General features: G+C 43.0%; 1 protein-coding gene across 6 annotated transcripts in view; it reads right to left on the bottom strand.

The window, feature by feature from the left end:
- mpp7a (MAGUK p55 scaffold protein 7a) overlaps window positions 1–22,727 on the bottom strand; it is a 550,968-nt gene that overhangs the window by 19,808 nt on the left and 508,433 nt on the right. For all 6 annotated transcript variants that reach the window (XM_085987688.1, XM_085987686.1, XM_085987689.1 and 3 more), the window contains one exon: window positions 5,867–5,947. In XM_085987688.1, coding sequence (XP_085843814.1) covers window positions 5,867–5,947 — 81 coding nt within the window. The remainder of the gene's footprint in view (window positions 1–5,866; window positions 5,948–22,727) is intronic.

Genomic DNA, 22,727 nt, shown 5'->3' with positions numbered 1-22,727 from the left:
GATTACCTGGTCATTGTCACATTGCTGTTTCTGGGAGCTTGCTGTGTGCAAATTGGCTGCCGCATTTTCTACATTACTACAGTGACACCACTTCAAAAAGTACTTCATTGGCTATAAAGCACTTTGGAGCGTCCAGTGGTCATGCTACATAAATGCAAGTCTTCTTTCTTTCTATGACCAGAAAATCTGTTTTTAGTGATGTTGGTTGAGGGATAAATATTGGCTAGGACAATAAGAGAACTCCACTGCTCTTCTTCAAATAGTGTCATGGGAACTTTTACATCCAACTGAGGACAGGTGGATTAATATTTCATCCGAAAGATGGCCTCCGACAGTGCAGCACTCACTCAGTACTGCACTGAAGTTGTATTTCTTTTGCGCTATTCTGTTCATTTTTGTGCCCTGTTCAGTCATTATAATAGTAGAATCCTCATGTCTAAATGGTGAAACTTACATTTAACTTCAAATTTACAAGGAAGAAAGACTGGGAGAATTTCTCAAACCATCTTGAGTTGTTAGTGCCATTATGGTTCAGTTGACAGCACTTTTGTCTCCGAGTCAGATGAATGTGGGTTCAAGGCCCACAACAGAACACAGAGCATATAATCAAGTTTGACACTTTAGTGCAATACTGTGAAAGTGCTGGCTTTTAAGTGAGATGTTAAACTGATGCCAATGCATGTTCAGGTGGACGTAAAAGATCTGTGGCAGTTTCATCCCAGTTTGGCATAAAAATAAAACAAAAACGGTGACTCAACCGTGGCTAACAAGGGAAATTAGGGATAGCATAAGATCCAAGGAGAGGACATATAAATTGGCCAGAAAAAGCAGTAAACCTGAGGATTGGGAGCAGTTTAGGATTCAACAAAGGAGGACAAAGGGATTAATTAAGAGGGGGAAAATAGAGTATGAGTGTAAGCTTTCAGGGAACATAAAAACTGACTGTAAAAGCTTTTATAGATATGTGAAGAGAAAAAGATTGGTGAAGTCAAGCGTAGGTCCCTTGCAGTCAGAATCAGGGGAATTTATAATAAGAACATAAGAAATAGGAGCAGGAGTAGGCCAATCGGCCCCTCGAGCCTGCTCCGCCATTCAATAAGATCATGGCTGATCTGATCCTAACCGCCAATCCACTATCATAGAACCATCTCCTGAATCTAACAGAATTAGACACACGAAATAGGAGCAGGATCAGGCTACACGGCCCCTGGGCCCGCTCCGCTACCCACAGGGCCATGACCGATCCGAACCTAGTCTCATGTCCAAATTCCTGCCTGCTCCCCGTAACCCTTAATTCCCTTTACTTCTAGGAAACTGTCTATTTCTGTTTTAAATTTATGTAATGATGTAGCTTCTACAGCTTTTTGGGGCAGTATATTCCATGGACCTACCACCCTCCGAGTGAACTAGTTCCTCCTCATCTCAGTTTTGAAAGAGCAGCCCCTTATTCTAAGACTATGCCCCCTAGTTCTAGTTTCACCCATCATCGGGAACATCCTCCCCGCATCCACCTGATCCAACCCCTTCACAATCTTATGGGGAACAAAGAAATGGCTGACCAATTAAATACATATTTTGGTTCTGTCTTCACAAATGAGGACACAAATAACCTCCCAGAGATGTCAGGGAACATAGGGTCCGATGAAAGGGAGGAACTGAAAGAAATCAGTATTTGTAGGGAAATGGTGTTAGGGAAATTGATGGGATTGAAGCCGATAAATCCCCAGGGCCTGATAATCTACATCCTAGGGTACTTAAGGAGGTGGCCCTAGAAATAGTAAATGCATTGCTGGTCATCTTCCAACATTCGATAGAATTTGGAACAGTACCCATGGACTGGAGGGTAGCTAATGTTACCCCACTATTCAAAAAAGGTGGTAGAGAGAAAACAGGGAATTACAGACCGGTAAGCCGGACATCGGTAGTGGGGAAAATGCTAAGAGTCCATTATAAAAGATGTAATAGCAGAGCACTTGGAAAACAGTGACAGGATCGGACAAAGTCAACATGGATTTACAAAAGGTAAATCGTGCTTGACTAATCTACTGGAATTTTTTGAGGATGTAACTGGTAGATAAGGGAGAACCAGTGGATGTGGTGTATTTGGACTTTCAAAAGGCTTTCGATAAGGTCCCGCATAAGAGATTAGCGTGTAAAGTTAAGGCACATGGAATTGGGGGTAAGGTATTGACTTGGATAGAGAACTGGTTGGCAGACAGAAAGCAAAGAGTTGGAATAAATGGGTCTTTTTCCAAGTGGCAGGCAGTGACTAGTGGGGTACCGCAGGGATCGGTCCTTGGACCCCAGCTATTCACAATATATATTAATGATCTAGACGAGGGAACTAGATGTAATATCTCCAAGTTTGCAGATGACACAAAGCTGGGTGGGCATGTGTGCTGTGAGGAGGATGCCAAGAAACTCCAGTATGATTTGGACAGGTTGGGTGATTGGGCAGAAGCATGGCAGATGCAATATAACGTGGATAAATGCGAGGTTATCCACTTTGGTGTCAAAAACAGGAAGGCAGATTATTATCTGAATGGCAATAGATTGGGAGAAGGGGACGTGCAACGAGACCTGGGTGTCCTTGTGCACCAGTCGCTGAAAGTAAGCATGCAGGTGCAGCAGGCGGTTAAGAAGGCAAATGGTATGTTGGCCTTCGTAGCGAGAGGGTTTGAGTACAGGAGCAAGGATATCTTGCTGCAGTTGTACAGGGCCTTGGTGAGACCACATCTTGAGTATTGTGTGCAGTTTTGGTCGCCTTATCTGAGGAAGGATGTTCTTGCCATGGAGGGAGTGCACTGAAGATTCACCAGACTGATACCTGGGAGGGCAGGAATGACGTATGAGGAGAGATTGGGTCGATTGGGCTTATACTCGCTGGAGTTTAGAAGAATGAGAAGGGATCTCATTGAAACTTATAAAATTCTAACAGGACTAGACAGACTAGATGCAGGAAGGATGTTCCCGATGGTCGGGGAGTCCAGAACCAGGGGTCACAGTCTAAGGATAAGGGGTAAGCCATTTAGGACAGAGATGAGGAGGAATTTCTTCACCCAGAGAGTGGTGAACCTGTGGAATTCTCTACCACAGAAGGCAGTAGAGGACAATTCATTAAATATATTCAAGAAGGAGTTGGATATATTTCTTAAGGCTAAAGGGATCAAGGGATATGGGGAGAAAGTAGGGACAGGGTACTGAATTTGGATGATCAGCCATGATCTCATTGAATGGCGGAACAGGTTCGAGGGGCCGAATGGCCTACTCTTGCTCCTATCTTCTATGTTTCTATGGCAGTATTCTGAGAGGAGTGTTTTCCCGCTGCTCTTGCCTACATTTCTCCATCAATCAAAAGTGGATTATCTGATCATTCATTGATGTTGCTTGTGAGAGCTTGTGCAAAAATTGGCAGCCATGTTTGCCTACATAACAGTGACTCCACTTCAAAAGTAATTCACTGGTTGTGAAGCACTGGGGTATAGTTGTTGTATACATGTAAGTTTTCTCTCTTTCTTTAAGAATTAAAACGCTGGGTCTAATTACTGATCTGTCATCATGCCAAATGAGAAGTGTTAACAAAATTGGGAATAGGCTTATTGACAACAAGCACTACAGATAATCTCCTACTTAAACTGATGTTGAGTTCAGATTTTTGAAGAAAAGCTGAACAGAAACATCCTTTAAGGATCTTTTCCAGTTTCTCTCCGATCTCCCCCATGCCCTCTCTGAGCTCATCTTGTCCACGAGACCCACCTCCTGCTCCCTTGACCCTATTTCCAACTAAACTGCTGACCACCCAACTTCCCTTCCTGCCTCCTATGTTAGCTGATATTGTTAACTGTTCTCTCTCCACAGGTACTGTCCCCCTCTCAGTCAAATCTGCCATCATCACCCCTCTTCTCAAAAAAAAACCCTTGACCCCCTCCATCCTTGATAACTACTGCCCCATCTCCAACCTCCCTTTCCTCTCCAAAGTCCTTGAACATGCTGTCGCCTCCCATCGCCGTGCCCACCTTTTCCAGAACTTGATGTTTGAATCCCTCCAACCATGTTTCCGCTGCTGCCACAATACCGCAACGGCTCTTATCAAAGTCACAAATTACATCCTATGTGACTGTGACAATGATAAACTAACCCGCCTCATCCTTCTCTACCTGTCTGCAGCCTTTGACATGGCTGACCACTCCATCCTCCTCCAACACCGCTCCACTGTCGTCCAGCTGGGTGGGACTGCACTCACTGGTTCCATTCTTACCGATCCAGTCAAAGCCAGAGAATCACCTGCAATGCCTTCTCTTCCTGCTCCTGCACCGTTACCTCTGGTGTCCCCCAAGGATCTATCTTTGGCTCCCTCTTATTTCTCATTTACATGCTGTCCCTCAGCGACATCATCCGAAAACACAGTGCCGATTTCCACATGTACGCTGACGACACCCAGCTCTACCTCATCACCACTTCTCTCGAACCCTCCACTGCCTCTAAATTGTCACACTGCTTGTCCGACATCAGTACCGGATAAGCAGAAATTTCCTCCAACTAAATATTGGGAAGACCGAAGCCATTGTCTTAGGTCCCTGCCATGAATTCCGCTCCCTAGCAACTGTCTGAGGCTGAACCAGATTGTTCGCAACCTTGGTGTCATATTTGACCCCGAGATGAGCTGCCGACCACATATCCGGGCCATCACAAAGACCACCTATTTCCATCTCCATAACATTGCCCAACTCTGCCCCTACCTCAGCTCATCTGCTGCTGAAACATTTATCCATGTCTTCGTTACCTCTAGAATTGACAATTCCCACTAGGCTTTCCATCTTCCATCCTCCGTAAGCTTGAAGTCATCCAAAACTCTGCTGCCCGTGTCCTAACTCGCGCCAAGTCCCATTCACCCATCATCCCTATGCTCAATGACCTATACTGGCTCCCGGTTAAGCAACGCCTCGATTTTAAAATCCTCACCCTTGTTTTCAAATCCCTCCATGGCCTCGCCCTTCCCCATCTCTGTAACCTACTCCAGCCCTACAACCCTCGAATATCTGAACTCCTCGAATTCTGGCCTCGAGCATCCCCTATTTTAAATCGCTCCACCTTTGGCGGCCGTGCCTTCAGCTGCCTCAGCCCTAAGCTCTGGAATTCCCTCTGTAAACCTCTCCGTCTCTCTTTCCTCCTTTAAGACGCTCCTTAATATCTACCTCTTTGACCAAGCTTTTGGTCATCTGCCCGAATATCTCAAGTGGCTCAGTGTCAAATTTTGTTTTACAACGCTCCTGTGAAGCATCTTGGGATGTTTTACTACATTAAAAGGTACTATATAAATATAAATTGTTGTTATTGTTGGTGAGCCAAGGAAAATAGGCATCCTGAGCAGCAGAAACATCCTAGCATTTAGTACCTGAGGTTATCTCCGAAGTTCTTACTTTAAAATTTATATGCAGACTTCAATCGCATAACTGCCAACATAGATAAACAACAGAAAGGGACAAGAGGTGCCTATTATTATGTATGACATTGCAGGCAAGACCATAAGTTTAATACTCCAAATGTTCAAACATCTTAAAAGATTTTTTTTTTGCGACTCTCCCATTGTTGCTGCTGACGATATCAATTAGTAGGCAAAAGATAAAAACATAGCAAGAATGGCTGACAGCATTGAGCCCAGAACCCACTGTTAAAAATAAATGTTCTTAGCAAGTAATTGGAAGACTTTTTTTGATTATGATCAAAATGGATAAATGAAACTCTTTCTACTTTCAATAAACTTAAATTGCTTATTTTATTTCTACACTAGTGTCATCGTTTGAGGATATACAACTAACACTAAGCATTTGTTTAAAATGGAGAAAGAAAAGTGGGTCATACTCACGTGGAACTGTTACACCATAGTGCTGAGAATCACTAATCAACAGTTTCCTTTTAAGCTCATTCAGCCCAACTCCTGAAGGACCTACAAAAGCAAGCACAGATGAAAAAACTCAAACTATAGCTGCAGAAATATGAACTGTCTTCCTATACACTGCTGTTCCCTTCTTCAGGGTCACCGCATAAGTTCTTATTAATGCTTTTTTTCCCATTAAAATTCCAACTGAATACAGTCATAAATGGCCCTACACAACTATTATCTGGTTTACAACATGGTGATGATCAACCAATCACTAAGTGCTATAATCCACTAGCATATGTGTAGCCTTTAAACTCTGATGGAGTATGTAAAATACATGAAACTATTTTCTGAATTTAGAAACCTGTTTTATGAAGGATAAAGAAAAAAAGTGAAGCTTATGACAGATAAGGCTCAATACTGCAGAAACCCTAGAGGAGTATAGAAAGTGCATGGGGTGAAATTAAAAAGGAAATTAGGAAAGCAAAGAGAGGGAATGAAAAAATGTTGGCAAGTAAAATCAAGGAAAACCCAAAGATGTTTTACAAATACATTTAACAGCAAGAGTAAGAGTAGGGCCGATTAGGGACCATAAAGGTAACCTGTGTTGGAGGCGGAAGACATGGGTATGGTTATTAATGAATACTTTGCGTCTGTTTTCACAAAAGAGAGGGACGATGCAGAAATTGCAATTAGGGAGGAGGAATGTGAAATATTAGATGAAATAAACATCGTGAAAGAGGAAGTATTAAGGGGTTTAGCATCTTCGAAAGTGAATAAATCCCCAGGCCCGGTTGAAATGTATCCCAGACTGTTAAGAGAAGTAAGAGAGGAAATAGCAGAGGTTCTGAACCATCATGTTCCAATCCTCTTTGGCTACAGGTATGGTGCCGGAGGACTGCTAACATGGTACCGCTATTTAAAAAGGGAGAAGGGTATAGACCGAGTAATTATAGGCCAATCAGCCCAACCTCGGTGGTGGGAAAATTGTTGGAAAAAATTTTGAGGGACAGGATAAATCTTCATTTAGAAAGACATGGATTAATCAGGGACAGTCAGCATGGATTTGTTAAGGGAGGGTCGTGTCTGACTAACTTGATTAAATTTTTTGAGGAGGTAACAAGGAGGGTCGATGAGGGTAGTGCGTTTGATGTAGTCTATATGGATTTTAGCAAGGCTTTCGATAAGGTCCCGCATGGCAGCCTGGTCACGAAAGTAGAAGCCCATGGAATCCAAGGCAAAGTGGCAAGTTGGATCCAAAATTGGCTCAGAGGCAGGAAACAAAGGGTAATGGTCAAAGGGTGTTTTTGTGACGGGAAGGTTGTTTCCAGTGAGGATCCGTAGGGGGCAGTACTAGGTCCCTTGCTTTTTGTGGTACAGGTAGACTATCCTTTATCCGAAAACCTCGGGACCAGCCGAGTTTCGGATAAAGGAGAATTTCGGAAGGTGGGTCGGCGGGGGGTTGTGCGCACGACTTACGCTGACGCTCAGCGTAAGTCAGTCGGGGTCGGGGCCGGCGGGGTACGCGGGTGGGGGGGTCGGCGGTCGTCGGGGCTGGCGGGGTCCGCGGGGGGGGTCGGCGGTTGTCGGGGCTGGCGGGGTCCGCGGTTGTCGAGGCCGGCGGTTGTCGGGGCTGGCGGGGTGTCGTGCGCAGGACTTACCCTTTATCCAAACTTCCACAACCGGAACCCTCTAAAAACCGAAGGTTTTTTCGTTCAGCGTAAGTCGTACGCACGACTTACGCTGAACGAAAAAACCGAAGGTTTTTAGAGGGTTTCGGTTTTCGGAAGTCCGGATAAAGGGTAGTCTACCTGTATATATCAATGATTTGGACTTGAATGTAGGAAGTATGATTAAGAAGTTTGCAGATGATACAAAAATTGGCCGTGTGGTTGATAATGAAGAAGAAAACTGTAGACTGCAGGAAGATATCAATGGACTGGTCAGATGGGCAGAACAGTGGCAAATGGAATTCAATCCAGAGAAGTGTGAGGTAATGCATTTGGAGAGGGCCTACAAGGCAAAGGAATACACTGAGGGACACTGAGAAGTGCAGAGGATCAGAAGGACCTTGGAGTGCATGTCCACAGATCCCTGAAGGTAGCAGGACAGGTAGATAAGGTGGTTAAGAAGGCATATAGGATATTCGCCTTTATTAGCCGAGGCATAGAATATAAGAGCAGGGAGGTTATGCTTGAACTATATAAAACACTAGTTAGGCCGCAGTTAGAATTCTGCATGCAGTTTTGGTCACCACATTACAGAAAGGATGTGATTGCACTAGAGAGAGTGCAGAGGAGATATATGAGGATGTTGTCTGGGCTGGGGAATTTTAACTATGAGGAAAGATTGGATAGGTTGGGGTTGTTTTCTTTGGAACAGAGGAGGCTGAGGGGAGACCTAATTGAGGTGCATAAAATTATGAGGGGCCTTGATAGAGTGGATAGGAAGGACCTATTTCCCTTAGTAGAGGGGTCAATAACCAGGGGGCATAGATTTAAAGTAATTGGTAGAAGGTTCAGAGGGTATTTGAGGAGAAATGTTTTCACCCAGAGGGTGGTGGGGGTCTGAAACTCTCTGCCTGAAAGGGTGGTAGAGGCAGAAACCCTCATCACATTTAAAAAGTACTTGGATATGCACCTGAAGTGCCGTAACCTACAAGGCTACGGACCAAGTGCTGGAAAGTGGGCTAAGGCTGGATAGCTCTTTGTCGGCCAGCACGGACAAGATGGGCCGAATGGCCTCCTTCTGTGTTGTAAATTTCTATGATTCTATGATTTAACCAAAATCTCTGATTTACAGGATTGACCTTCACAGGCAGAAAGAGCATTTTATAACATTAAAATGATTATTCCCTCCGCACCACAACCCTCATCCACTGCCCCCTGCCCATCCTCCACCCCAGTCAGCTGCTTGGCTGCAGCAGCTCATCTACTATCAATTGCAGAAGTGGATCTAACTACACAGTCCATAAATATACCCCACATATAATTTTCTTTTACATATTCCAATGCCAACACCTCACTGAAAGGCCTGACAAGCTTTCCAAAGACTAAAGCCATTATAGGCTTCTTGGCTATGTGCAGAATGGTTCAATAATGTTCAGTAAAAGCCTGTCAGACAGTTTTACTGGTCCTTCCATCATTCTTAAGAGTATTCACCTGGTCCTTAAAAATGTAATACAACTTCAATCCCAAAGGGCTGTCAAAAGGTGCAAGTATTAGATGACTCCTGATGTTCTTGCATTGTGGATAAAATGTCAAATAAAATGTTAAAACATACAGCACCTTAAACTTTTTGAAAGTCTGGGTAAAAAGGAGTGATGACAATGAGTCCAGATAAAGGGCCTCGTTGAAAATGTTGACAAGTTTTTCAGATAATGACTAATCTGTGCATTTCCAGCATCATCTGTTTTTATTTCAGATTCCAGTAGTCAGGAACATTGAAAAGTGCAGAATTGGAAAAGATTCTGCAGTCCATCTGGCTGGTCCCAAAACTAGTACCTTTCAAATCCCCAAATCCCTCAAATATCTGTCTAATCCTTAATTATTTCCATAGAATCTGTTTCCAATGCCTCCCTGGGTAGTCCATTCCACATTCACTACCCTCTGAGTAAAGTAGTTAAATGTAAATTGACTATGTAACTTCCCCCTTCTAAACTTGAGCTTCAAGATCTTGTTCCTTTTCCATGCTGTTACAATCAAGATTCTGCTTAATGTTTTTCCCCCAGATGAACTGTCGTAATATATGTTTCAGGAAAAAGCTTTCCTGAAAGGGAGTGGTTTTCCCAGACAGTACCATGCTGGGTTGGCCACCCATAGGCAAATAAAAGGTGGTTTAAATGTGGGATGTGCAACTGTTTTGCATAGATCCCAATCAATAGCCAATTCGTTAGCAATGTCTGATCATTTGGAACACATCTAGCACCTTGGTGCTGACAACTGTTTTTGATCTCAGTTAGTCTTAGAAGGGGGGCTTTTTAAGAACCAATGCATGTCCAAGTTCAGTCAAGACATCAGGAAGGCTGTAAAGCGGACCCGAAACGTTGACTCTATTTCTCTCTCCACGGATGTTGCCTGGCCTGCTGAGTTTTTCCAGCATTTTCTGTTGTTATTTAGGAAGGCTGTAAAGTTGGCTAAGGCAGCAGAAAGGCTGCAAGGAAAAAATAGCCTCAACACTGTTGGTAGGGCAGACAGCAGAGTGAATCAATCCTTCTACTTTAAGAATCCCAAATGGGCTACACATGTTCTTTATTTTTCTAACGGTACGCAAACATAAGATGAACTGATTGAATATGATGAAAGTTGCATGATGCAGTGTTCTACGTGTTTCATCTACAACAACAACTTGTCTTTATATAGCACCTTTAGCATAGTAAAACATCCCAAGGCACTTCACAGGAGTATTAAAAGACAAAAAAATGATACCAAGGGTGTGAACAGTGTGGTTCAGCCTCAGACAGATGTTAGGGAGAGGGATGGAGTCAGTGTCTAGGGAACGGAGTTTGTGACGGGGACCGAAAACAATGGCTTCGGTCTTCCCAATATTTAATTGGAGAAAATTTCTGCTCATCCACAACTGGATGTCGGACAAGCAATCTGACAATTTAGAGACCGTGGAGGGGTTGAGAGAAGTGGTAGTGAGGTAGAGCTGAGGTGTTAACTTGGTCCGCCTCGGGAGAGATTAAAGGAGTACATGTCCTTAAGACATGGAGATCTGGTCCAGATCACAAGGGAGTTTTATCGTTACGCTTCTGGATCACAATAAGACAGTAGCAGATTCAGAGCAGTGGGATCAACTTCTATTAAAAATCAAGCAACCAGACCGCTTAAGAGAGCAACTTACACCAATGAACCCGAGTACATACTTGTGGTAGACCCAAATTCATAATACATGCCCTCCTACCTAGTGGACTAATCTTGTGTGACACGTTATCAAAAGCCCTGCAAAAATCATCATTGCCACAGAATTTCCATTGTTAAAATGTGTAATTTTTAGCCTTCCACCCTTTAAATCTATGTTAACTCCCTCTCATCATACCACATCTATCTACCTGTTTCATTATTCCTCTTTCCAGATGCCTCCAAAATTTTTACCAAAAACAAATGTTGTTTATTGGGCTGTAATTTTCTGGATCATAACTATGCCCCTTTTTAGACATAGGTGCTATGTTAGCTACTTTCTAATCCTGGGAAACTACTCCCATTTCTGTTGATTGCTTGAAGATCGTGTCAAGGATAGCACCAATTTCACTGGCCACTTCATTAAGTAGGGTTGTACAGTACTATATGTAGAGTTTAGAACAGTTACATACCACTTGAGAAGGAGATTTAACAGAATCCTGGAATTATATAGAACGTACGGCACAAAAACAGGCCATTCGGCCCAACTGGGTCTGGTGCCTTGTTTTTCCTTCAACTTCCTCAGTCTGTCAGTGACTGTCTTATCTGAAATTTCAATTTCTTGTATTATTTTCTCCTTTTAACTCCTTCTCACACAGAAATGTAACTTCTGTGCTGATGTGAATTTTAATTTACAAAGAATTCATTTGGTATATTTATTATCCCTTGGTCCTTTGGGATCTTTCACTAGCCCCCCCAGTTTCATTATTCTCTTATATATTTATAGAATTTTTTTTTAATGTTTGAACATAATTTTTCATTTAAGCTGTCCTGACCAGTTTCTTAACATAAGAACATAAGAAATAGGAGCAGGAGTAGGCCAATCGGCCCCTCGAGCCTGCTCCGCCATTCAATAAGATCATGGCTGATCTGATCCTAACCGCCAATCCACTATCACAGAACCATCTCCTGAATCTAACAGAATTAGACACACGAAATAGGAGCAGGATCAGACTACACGGCCCCTGGGCTCGCTCCGCTACCCACAGGGCCATGACCGATCCGAACCTAGACTCATGTCCAAATTCCTGCCTGCTCCCCATAACCCTTAATTCCCTTTACTTCTAGGAAACTGTCTATTTCTGTTTTAAATTTATGTAATGATGTAGCTTCTACAGCTTTTTGGGGCAGCATATTCCATGGACCTACCACCCTCTGAGTGAAGTAGTTCCTCCTCATCTCAGTTTTGAAAGAGCAGCCACTTATTCTAAGACTATGCCCCCTAGTTCTAGTTTCACCCATCATCGGGAGCATCCACCCGATCCAACCCCTTCACAATCTTATATGTTTCAATAAGATCGCCTCTCATTCTTCTGAACTCCAATGAGTAGAGTCCCAATCTACTCAACCTCTCCTCATATGTCCATCCCCTCATCCCCGGGATTAACCGAGTGAACCTTCTTTGTACTGACTCGAGAGCAAATATGTCCTTTCTTAAGTATGGACACCAAAACTGTACGCAGTATTCCAGGTGCGGTCTCACCAATACCTTGTACAACTGAAGCAATACCTCCCTATTTTTATATTCTATCCCCCTAGCAATGAAAGCCAACATTCCATTGGCCTTCTTAATCACTTGCTGCATCTGCATACTAACCTTTTGAGTTTCGTGCACCAGGACCCCCAGATCCCTTTGTACTTCAGTACTTTCCAGTTTCTTGCCATTAAGATAATAACTTGCTCTACGATTTTTCCTGCCAAAGTGCATAATCTCACACTTTCCAGTATTGTATTCCATCTGCCAAATCTCTGCCCACTTACTTAGCCTGTCTATGTCCCCTTGCAGGTTTTTTATGTCCTCCTCACTCACTACTTTCCCTCCCATCTTAGTATCATCTGCAAACTTTGATATGTTACACTCGGTCCCCTCCTCCAAATCGTTAATATAGATTGTAAAGAGTTGGGGACCCAGTACTGACCCCTGCGGAACACCACCAGTTACTGATTGCCAGTCTGAGAATGAACCATTTATCCCAACTCTCTGCCTTCTGTTAGATAGCCAATCATCTATCCATGCCAGAATATTACCTCCAATCCCGTGATTTTTTATCTTAAGCAATAATCTTTTGTGTGGCACCTTGTCAAATGCCTTTTGGAAGTCTAAATACACTACGTCCACTGGTTCCCCTTTATCCACCCTATATGTTACTTCCTCAAAGAACTCCAGCAAATTTGTCAAACATGACCTCAGTTATGTTGGTTTAATATTTGTCTTGGTCCACCATACTAGTCATAGCTTCATAGTTTAGGAACTATCTTTTATTCCCCTTACACCCCACATTACTTGCATTGTTGCCCGCATAGATGCATTTAATGGGAAGCTAGATAAGCACATGAGGAGAAAGGAAATAGAAGATATACTGATAGGGTCAGATGAAGAGGAATGGGAGGAGGCTCATGTGGAGCATAATCATCGGCATAGACCAGTTGGGCCGAATGGCCTGTTTTTGTGCCGTACGTTCTATATAATTCCAGGATTCTGTTAAACCTCCTTCTCAAGTGGCATGTAACTGTTCTATACTCTACATATAGTACTGTACTTCTAAACATAATCTACTTTGCTTCTATGCTTTTCCCCTCCAACAGTGCTGTCCAATCCAATTTCCTTAGCTAACCCCTCAGAATCTGCCTTTCTAAAGTTGAATGCATCTATTGTACTCACTCTCATTTCCATCATGAGTCTAACCTTAAACACTACCATATTGTGGTTACTGCTGCCAAGATGTTCTCTGCTCTACTGTCCCCTGTTAGTTACTTAATATCATGTTCAATAGCACCCGGTGTGGTGTGGGTTCCTTGACCATGTAACAATTCTACCAAGGAGCATATTTTGACACACTGTTACACCCTTTACCAATTTCCCGATCTATCTTTGGTAAATTAAAATCACCTCAAACAACTGCATATATTCCTGTACACATTACCCTTATTTAATAACAAAGTTCTCTGTCAAATCCTTTCACTTGACCTGAAGATCTATAGCAGATGTCCATAGCTAGTTTCCTTTCCCTCATGTATCTCAATCCTATCCACAGGGTTTCCATCTTATCATACCTGGATTAGACAAGTCCATCTCTGTGTAATGAAGTTCTCTTTCACATAAAATAACACATTCCCATATAGTTTCTTTTTGCTGTCTGTTAAATATGTTTACCCAACTAGCATCATTGTGGAACCAGGTCTCAAACAATATAGAAAAAAACTATTTTACTCTTAAAACTTAATATACAGTGAAAGAAGGTACATCGTAAATGGTAATAGAGTAGAGAGAGAGATCTGGGGATGTAGTTACACAGACCTCTAAAAGGTGGGAGAGCAAGTAGAAAATGCCATAAAAATGCAAGCAGAATTCTGGATGTTTTACCTTGGAGCATTCAGTGTAAAAGCAAAGAAGTTATTTTGAATTTGTGCAAGACATTGGTTAGGCCACATATGATGTATTGCATGCAGTTCTGGGCACCTAATTTTCCCTGAAATTACATAATGAGATATTAGTGCATGAATGTTCAACACATTTGCCTGAAATTATTCTCTGTTATTACAGTGGAGATATCTACCTTTTTTCTGAAATGTGTTAATGGCTCTTCTAAAATAGCGCAGAGAAATTTCAGACAAATGCATTAAGCGCTTGATAGCATGGGCAGGATTTTAACTCAGGAGTCGGGTAGGAGGCCAATCCATGCGATTTTAACTGGATTGACCTCGGGCTCAGCAGGCCAATTAAGGGCCACCCGGCAACAGGTGACGTCACAGACTGAAATTTAATCGTCAAGAGGTTTTGACAGATGAAATATCAGTGTTTCACAGCTGTTTGAAGCTGTGAAACACTGACAGTCTTACTTCTAACATGAGTCCTTCTCCACAGACTCAGTTAGAAATCTCTCCTGCACAGAAAGCTGCAGGCTGTCACTTTTGACGTTTGCAGCCATTCTGCTTTCAGTGCCGGTGAGATGAGGGACTCCCAAGACCTAAAGGAAGGCTGAAAAGGTATGTAAAACTTATTTAATCACTTTAGACACACCAAACACTTACCTTTGCACTCATGCACACATCACTCACCTGAACACTGACATCTTGACCCCTCCAAGTCCTTCAACCCAACGGCCCGCCTCCTCTAACTTGGCGTGATTTGTAGCCGTCGGGAATCCCACACTTCAACCTTAAAAATAGGGATTAGGCTAAAAACTGCCTGTTAACTACCTGTTAACAGGCAGTTAATTGGCACTAATCCCTTCCCGCCTTGGGGAGGTGGGTCCCAGTGCGGGGCGGGTACCCGCCTCCTTTGAAACTGGCATGGAGGCGGGTTTGGGTGCAGGATGGGGTCGGGACCCCTGATTTCGGGATTTTAACCCCCCCCCCCCTCCCCACGCCTCCAATCGCGACTCCACGGCCCAATGAAAATCCTGCCCCATGTATCTCAGGGTAATTACAGAGCCAAGAAATCCAACTGGTCTGAAAGTGCAAAACACAATTTTTCCTGTCACATTATAAAAAAAAATACATTCTGAAATCTGAAGCAGCAGCAATTCTCTTCACTGCAGTTTAAGCCCACTTAACCTCCATTGCTGTTAGCCGCCATTACACATTCTTCATTGAACTGGAAAAGCAACAGGTTATGGGCCATTAGGCTTCATCACAGCTAGTGTTGATTCTTCCATACAAGGAACACTTCTGTGGCAAAAGGACCAGTTCTCTACTCCCCAAGATAGAGAACTCAACTGTTGTAAAATGCTCCATTTAATGCTTGGGTGAGAATAAGGGAAACTTGTCTACTAAAGAATCAAATTTAAATGTCAGTTTAGACTACTTGAACTTAAGCCCTCAAAAGAGAAATTAGTATTTTATCATCACAACTGACAAGCTATCCAGTAGCAGTATGGTTTAATTTTAGAAATTAAAAAAAGTTATGAGTAAGTTATTCTGGGCCGCGTACCTTCATTTTCACTGGTCTCACGCTGATCTAAGAACGTTGTGCGTCACGAATGGTGTCAAACCTGTGAGTGATCCTACTGTATTTAACACTAACCACATGTCACTGGGGAAATGGGGTCAAGGGTAGAAGGAAGGGGGATCAGGAATGTGCAGCCACTGTTGCCCTACAGTACAACATAGACTTAAGAAAAAACAATCGCTTTTTATTCGTTTCCCAATGAAAACATATCGCAAAAAAGTGTTAATAACTTGAGAACGTTTTCATTGGGAAATGTTTGTGGGTACAATAGTGTAGTGCTTATATTACTGGACTAATAATCCAGAGAACGTGCCACCATAGCAGTTTGAGAATTTAGATTCAGTTTTTAAAATCTGGAAATAAAAAGCTGGTATCAGTAAAAGTGGCCATGTTGGATGGTTGTAAAAACCCAACTGGTTCCTTTAAGAGAAGGAAACATGCCGTCCTTTCCCCTCTGGCCTATATGTGACTCCAGTCCCAAGTCAACATGGTTGACTTTAACTACCCTCTGAAGTGGCCTAACAAGCCACTCAGATGTATCACTACCTTCTCAGGCAACTAATAGATGTACAAAAAATGCTGGTCTTGCAAGCAAAGCCGACATTCCGAGACTGATTAAAAACAAATAGCGTGTATATACTCTCTTTCCTGGGGTGTGACCATCAATCCAGCAGGACGATCTCTGGGCTATTTTCAGTGGTGAGCCCTGGTGGCATGTGTGTCTTTCATGTCCCCAGGAGTGTCACTTTGTGGGCTTTTGGCTTGGTCTCCCTGGAGGGAAGTTATCGGAGTTTATGTTGCAGTTCAGAGTTAACGTATGTATTCTGCATTTCGGGGCAGCTAGGGACTGTGAAGTGGTGCTGCAACCTGGCTATTTGGCCGAGGGTCCCACCAGGAACCTTTGCTTTCTCCCTATTCTTCTGGGGTTTGCACGAATTTCTTTCCTCCCTTCTTCTTTGTAGGAATTGCACTGCCTTGTGGTGGTAGTGGATTGTGAGTCACATTTTATCTGGGAGGACTGCAGGAAGGAGATTGCACGTTGCAGCAGCAGCGACCACCTCAGCCAACAACTTGCTTTTTTTCTTAAAAATAAACTTCGTCATACTCTGCGGACATAGAGCATGGACAACAGAGGCTACAGATTTGATTACACAGTCTATGGTAGGAGCAGAATGGACTCAGGTCAGTGGAGTGTAAATAAAATATAAATCAATCTCCCCAGACTAATAGCAAAAAAAACTAGCCAGAATGAAAATAGGGAAAAGCTTCCAAGATACTTGGATGGAAGTAGTGGTTCAGCTGTGGCTCAGTTAGTAGCAATCTCACCTCTGAGTCAAAAGGTTGTGGGTTCATGTCCCACTCCAGAGACTTGAACACAAAAATCTTAGCTGACACTCCAGTACAGTATTGAGGGAGCGCTGCTCTGTCAGAGGTGCCGTCTTTCGGATGAGACTTTAAACAGAGGCCCCATCTGCTCTCTCAGGTGGACGTAAAAAATCCCATGGTACTATTTTGAAGAGCAGGGGAGTTAGCCCCAGCGTCCTAGCCAATATTTATTTCTCAATCAACATCACAAAACAGATTATCTGGTCATTATCACATTGGGCGTGCACAAGTTGGCTGCCGTGTTTCCTACATTACAACAGTGACTACACTTCAAAAGTGCTTCATTGACTGTAAAGCGCTTTGGGACGTCTTGAAATGCGCTTTATAAATGCAAGTCTTTCTTGTAGATTTAAAAAAAAATTGGGAGCTCTTCAGAAAACACGATCATATGGGCTCTAATGTCACTGGAACCACATTCAGTCTTATACAGTCCTACCGTCTCATGTGAAACATCTTGGGAACCATTCAAATTTTGTTGACATAAGCAGTTTGTCGACTTAAGCAGACATGCAGTTTCCTATTATCTTACCACTGTCAATTTATGGAAAGCTCCCTTCCCTTGGAGTTGCTGAACCTCCTTCTGCTGGATGTGCTGCCCGATTGGGGCCAAGTAATGAGGCGCAATCTCTTTCAAAGATGCTGTGGTCAATTTCACCAAAGCTCCCTTAATAGTGTTAGGGACTCAATGAAATTCTCAATGTAAGTGCGCCAGATTTTATGCTGAAATCGACATAGACGGTAAGTATTTAGTACTAATGTGCGGAGCTGGGACTAGGGCTTTGCCTTTTCGTCAAAGTTTCATTTCAACATAAAGGGGCTCAAGATAAATGGGTAGCACAGTATTTTAATTGCACTGGATCACTCATATTACATTTTCATATTCAGAATTAATTCAAAGCCATTTTAGGAATTCAATTAATCTCGTGTATAGATTTCCCAACTGTTGACATGTTTGATTTTTTTAAATTCACAATAATTTAACATCTTCATTAAGGGAGTTCGAAGCAATCTGGTGAAGTCAGTGTTCAAAAGCAATGAATGCCATAGGACTATATTTCCCTAATTATTGTTCTGGGTGTAAAGCTCATTCAGGCAGGTTATTGGATGATTTTACAAGCATAAACTTGAGCTGCAAGCCACTAGTGGGTGGTTAACTTGCAGCAAGCCAGACAAGAGGACAAACCTGTTTATTTTAAACTTAAATTAACCTGCTCTTCTGGGCCCAGCATTATATATAAATCAAATGTATAAGCTCTCAAAACTCTGAAAAAGGATGATTAATTGACTGCATGATGCTACTTCTGTACAGCAATATTGCAATTCTAGAGATTAATTAGACCACTACTAGTAAATTATTTGATAATCAATTGAACATGCTAGAATGATGTCTTATTGCAATGCCGCTCAGCCAAGGAAAATTTCAAGACAGAATTCCTGGGAATAGGGAGTGCGAGGATGCAACACCACCCCCAGCTTTTTATTGCACCTCCATTGCTGCAACAGATACAACATTCCTCATGCCCATCTATATATCACCACTCACTTCTGCTCTCGCAGGGAGTGAGATTCAGGAATGGGAGTTGGGTTATCCGAACATCCCTCGTGACTTGACATTGCTATGTTCTCATGATAGGGAGTAGGCCAGTTTCAGAGCATGAGGGAGGCTGGGATAATTCAAGATTCCACAGTCATCAATTGACAGAGAGACCTACATTTTTGGCAGTGAGTTAGGCCTCTGTGCTGTAGTTCATTGCTGCAATCTTAGCCCAGGACTCACTGGATCCCACACAACAAAGTTAAAGCAGAGGATATCAGGAGAAGCAGGAAAAGGTGGAGAAACAAGAAAAACCTGTCTGGAGTTTCAAAATTCTTAGCTTCCCACAGCAGTAAGCTACTTTTGCTGGAGGAGAAGAGGGATTGTTGAGAAGACAGTTAGCTGGAAATTAAGATGGATCAAATAAGTGTGGGAAGGCTGGCTCCAATGGGCTTTTGTTATATTCCTATAGTGCTTGTGCAATTGTCAAATATTGCACTGGTCTGGGCTACAAATTCAGCAGTGAACTGCAATGGCATGTCATATAACAAATTCCAACTCAGAACCTAAAAAGTTTTCTTGCTTAATCAAACAAGAATAATGGATTCTTGAAATACATTTCCAGCATCCCTGTACTGCTCACACGTTCTTGTTTTGATGTATCTCAGCAATCAAGGTACACATCCCAAATAGGTACAGTCTGCAACAGGAAACAGGTAACTCTTGTAATGTCAACATTAAGACATTTCCTGTAGTTTTTAGGACACTCAGGGCAGTGCCCTAGGCCCAACCATCTTCAGCTGCTTCATTAGTGACCTTCCCGCCATCATAAGGTCAGACCTGGGGATGTTTTCTGATGATTGCACTGTGTGCAGTTCCATTCGCAACTCCTCAGATAATGAAGCAGTCCGTGCCCGCATGCAGCAAGACCTGGACAATATTCAGGCTTGGGCTGATAAGTGGCAAGTAACATTCGTGCCACACAAGTGCCGGGCAATGACCATCTCCAATGAAAGATTCTAACCACCTCCCCTTGACATTCAATGACATTACCATCATCGAATCTCCCACCATCAAGAGCCTGGGGGGGGTCACCATTGACCGGAAACTTAACTGGACCAGCCACATAAATACTGTGGCTGCAAGAGCAGGTCAGAGGCTGGGTATTCTGCAGCGAGTGACTCACCACCTGACTCCCTAAAGCCTTTCCATCATCTACAAGGCATAAGTTAGGAGTGTGATGAAATACTCTCCACTTGCCTGGATGAGTGCAGCTCCAACAACACTCAAGAAGTTCGACACCATTCAGGACAAAGTAGCCCGCTTGATTGGCACCCCATCCACCACCTTAAACATTCACTCCCTCCATCACCGGCGCACTGTGTCTGTAGTGTGCACCATCTACAAGATGCACTGCAGCAACTCGCCATGGCTTCTTGACAGCACCTGCCAAAGCTGCGACCTCTACCAATTAGAAGGACAAGGGCAGCAGGTGCATGGGAACACCACTCTTATGTTCATTAATAAATAGACATTCTTATTATGAACACAGCTAGCTTTTGCTAGACCCTTTTATTGAGCACATGTGGACTAGGTACAGTATCTGTAGAGGCATCCATCTTGACTGCTGCCTTGTGGGTAGCCTAGTGCCTCATGGGTAATGTAGTCTTAATATACATACAGCTGGGTAGTGTAGTCTTATGTACATACAGCTATATACAGCTCTACACAGCTCTACGGCTCCACCTAGTGTCCACTATAGAATGACATGTTATTGATCATTACATCCCCCTTTCTTTGAGGTTTAACAAAATCAATATCAATCAACTTTCAAGAAAACAATAAAGATAATATCAGTAACACTTTTGTTAGTGCTCTATAAACATAAACATTTTCAAAACAGTCAACACATTTTCAAAGCTTTACATTGTACTCAAAAATTAAGTCTATCAGGCTTTTTTACTTCACGTGTGGATCTTCCCAACACGGGTAAGTCTGATGTGTCTTCATGAGATTGTTCTGGCGGTGAATGACAAGATGCAGTTGCGGCATTGTCATCAATCTGGTCTTGAATAGTCTCTTGTGTTTTTAGGAGGGAACGGCGGTTCCTCCTGAGAGTCTGTCCTTCCTCAGTTCTAACAGTGTATGACCTTGGTCCTACTTCCTCAAGAACTGTAGCTTTCCTATTCCATGCATCTGGATCCTCAATCCTGACAACATCATCCCTTGTCAGTGGTTTTAGAGTTTTGGATGACTTGTCATAGTATGATTTCTGTTTCAGCTTTAACAGTTGAAGTCTCTGTCTCAGTTCCTCACTTTGCTGTTCTTTTGCACAGTAGGGTAGCGTGGTGCACAACTTGCGACCCATTAGTAGTTCGGCAGGTGAAGAACCACAGTCTAAAGGTGAGGCTCGGTAGCTCAGCAGGGCGAGATAAGGATCAGACTTGCTTTCTGTCGCTTTCTTCAGTAGCTGCTTGAGAACTTGAACACCTTTCTCTGCCTTACCATTCGACTGAGCATACAAAGGACTGGGTGTGATGTGCTGAAAGTCATAATGTGCTGCAAACTGTTGCCACTCCTTACAGTTGAAGCACGGACCATTGTCGCTAACGGCAATCCTGGGAATTCCATGTCTGGCGAAGATGTATTTCACATGCATTATGACACTGCTTGCTGTGGTGCTTGAGAGCAGCACCATCTCAGGATAGTTAGAATAGTAGTCAATCACTATTAGATAGTCTTTGCCATTTAAATGAAAAAGGTCCATACCAACCTTTTGCCATGGTGCTGTTGGTATGTCAGCTACTATCATTGGTTCCTTTGCTTGTTTGTTTTGGTGTTTCTGACATGTCTCACATTTGCCTATCATGTTCTCAATGTCCTTATTTATGCCAGGCCAATAAACAGTGTCTCTTGCTCTCCTTTTGCATTTTTCAATTCCGAGGTGTCCCTCATGAATCCTTTTGAGCATGCCTTGACGTAGAGCCTGTGGAATGACTATTCTGTTCTGTTTTAGTAATAGTCCACTTGCGACACTCAACTCTGACCTGATGTGAAAATATCTTTTGGCCAATCATGATGAATGTTCTCTATTACTGTTTGTAATACTGTATCTTTTACTGTTTCTTCTGCTATTTGCTTTGATTTTGTGTCTGACACGGGCAGCGCAGCAGTGACCATACTCACATGAACATCCACGTCTTCTTCAGTAGAGCTCACATGACTCATTGTGGGTGCTCAGGATAGTGCATCTGCTAACACTATGTATTTGCCTGGTGTGTAGATCAGTTCAAAGTCATATCTTTGCAGCTTCATCATGAGTCGTTGAATCCTTGGAGACATCTCATTCAGGTTTTTTTTAATGATGGCAACCAGAGGGCTGTGGTCTGTCTCAACTGTGAAGGTGGGGAGTCCATATATGTAGCCATGAAACTTTTCTAGTCCAACTACCAAGCCTAGACATTCCTTTTCAATCTGGGCGCATCGACACTCAGTATCAGTCATAGACCTGGAGGCATAGGCAACAGGCTTCCAACCTTCACCCTCTGCTTGTAGCAAGACCGCACCTAGGCCATCTTTTGATGCATCCGTTGACACTTTGATTCTTTTTGTTGGGTCAAAGAAGGCGAGTACAGGTGTGGTTGTCAGCACTGTTTTGAGGTTTATCCACTCTTGTTCATGTCTTTCTGTCCATGCGAACTCATTTGTTTTATGTAGCAGGTCTCGCAGACAGGCTGTCTTGGCTGACAAGTTAGGAATGAACTTTCCAATGAAGTTTATCATCCCCATGATGCGTAGCACTCCTTTTTTGTCAGTGGGTCGGGGCATTTTGAGTATGGCGTTTACTTTTTCCATATCTGGCTCTATTCCTTTACCAGATAGATTGTCTCCTAGGAAAGTGACTTCCTGGACACCAAACTGACACTTGGCTTTGTTGAGCTTCAGTCCATTCCGGTGTATGCTCTGTAGCACTTTAGTCAGTCTCTCATTGTGTTCTTTCAGTGTGGAGCCACAGATGATGATGTCATCAACATAGACCCGAACTCCTTCCAGACCTTTAAGTATGTGTTCCAT

The sequence above is a fragment of the Somniosus microcephalus genome, chromosome 5, assembly GCF_052327205.1.
Source record: "Somniosus microcephalus isolate GS21.2 chromosome 5, FLI_Smic_1.0, whole genome shotgun sequence".
In the NCBI taxonomy this organism is placed as follows: Eukaryota; Metazoa; Chordata; class Chondrichthyes; order Squaliformes; family Somniosidae; genus Somniosus; species Somniosus microcephalus.
Note: the sequence above shows the minus strand (reverse complement) of the source record. Positions and strands in the feature narration are given on the sequence as shown.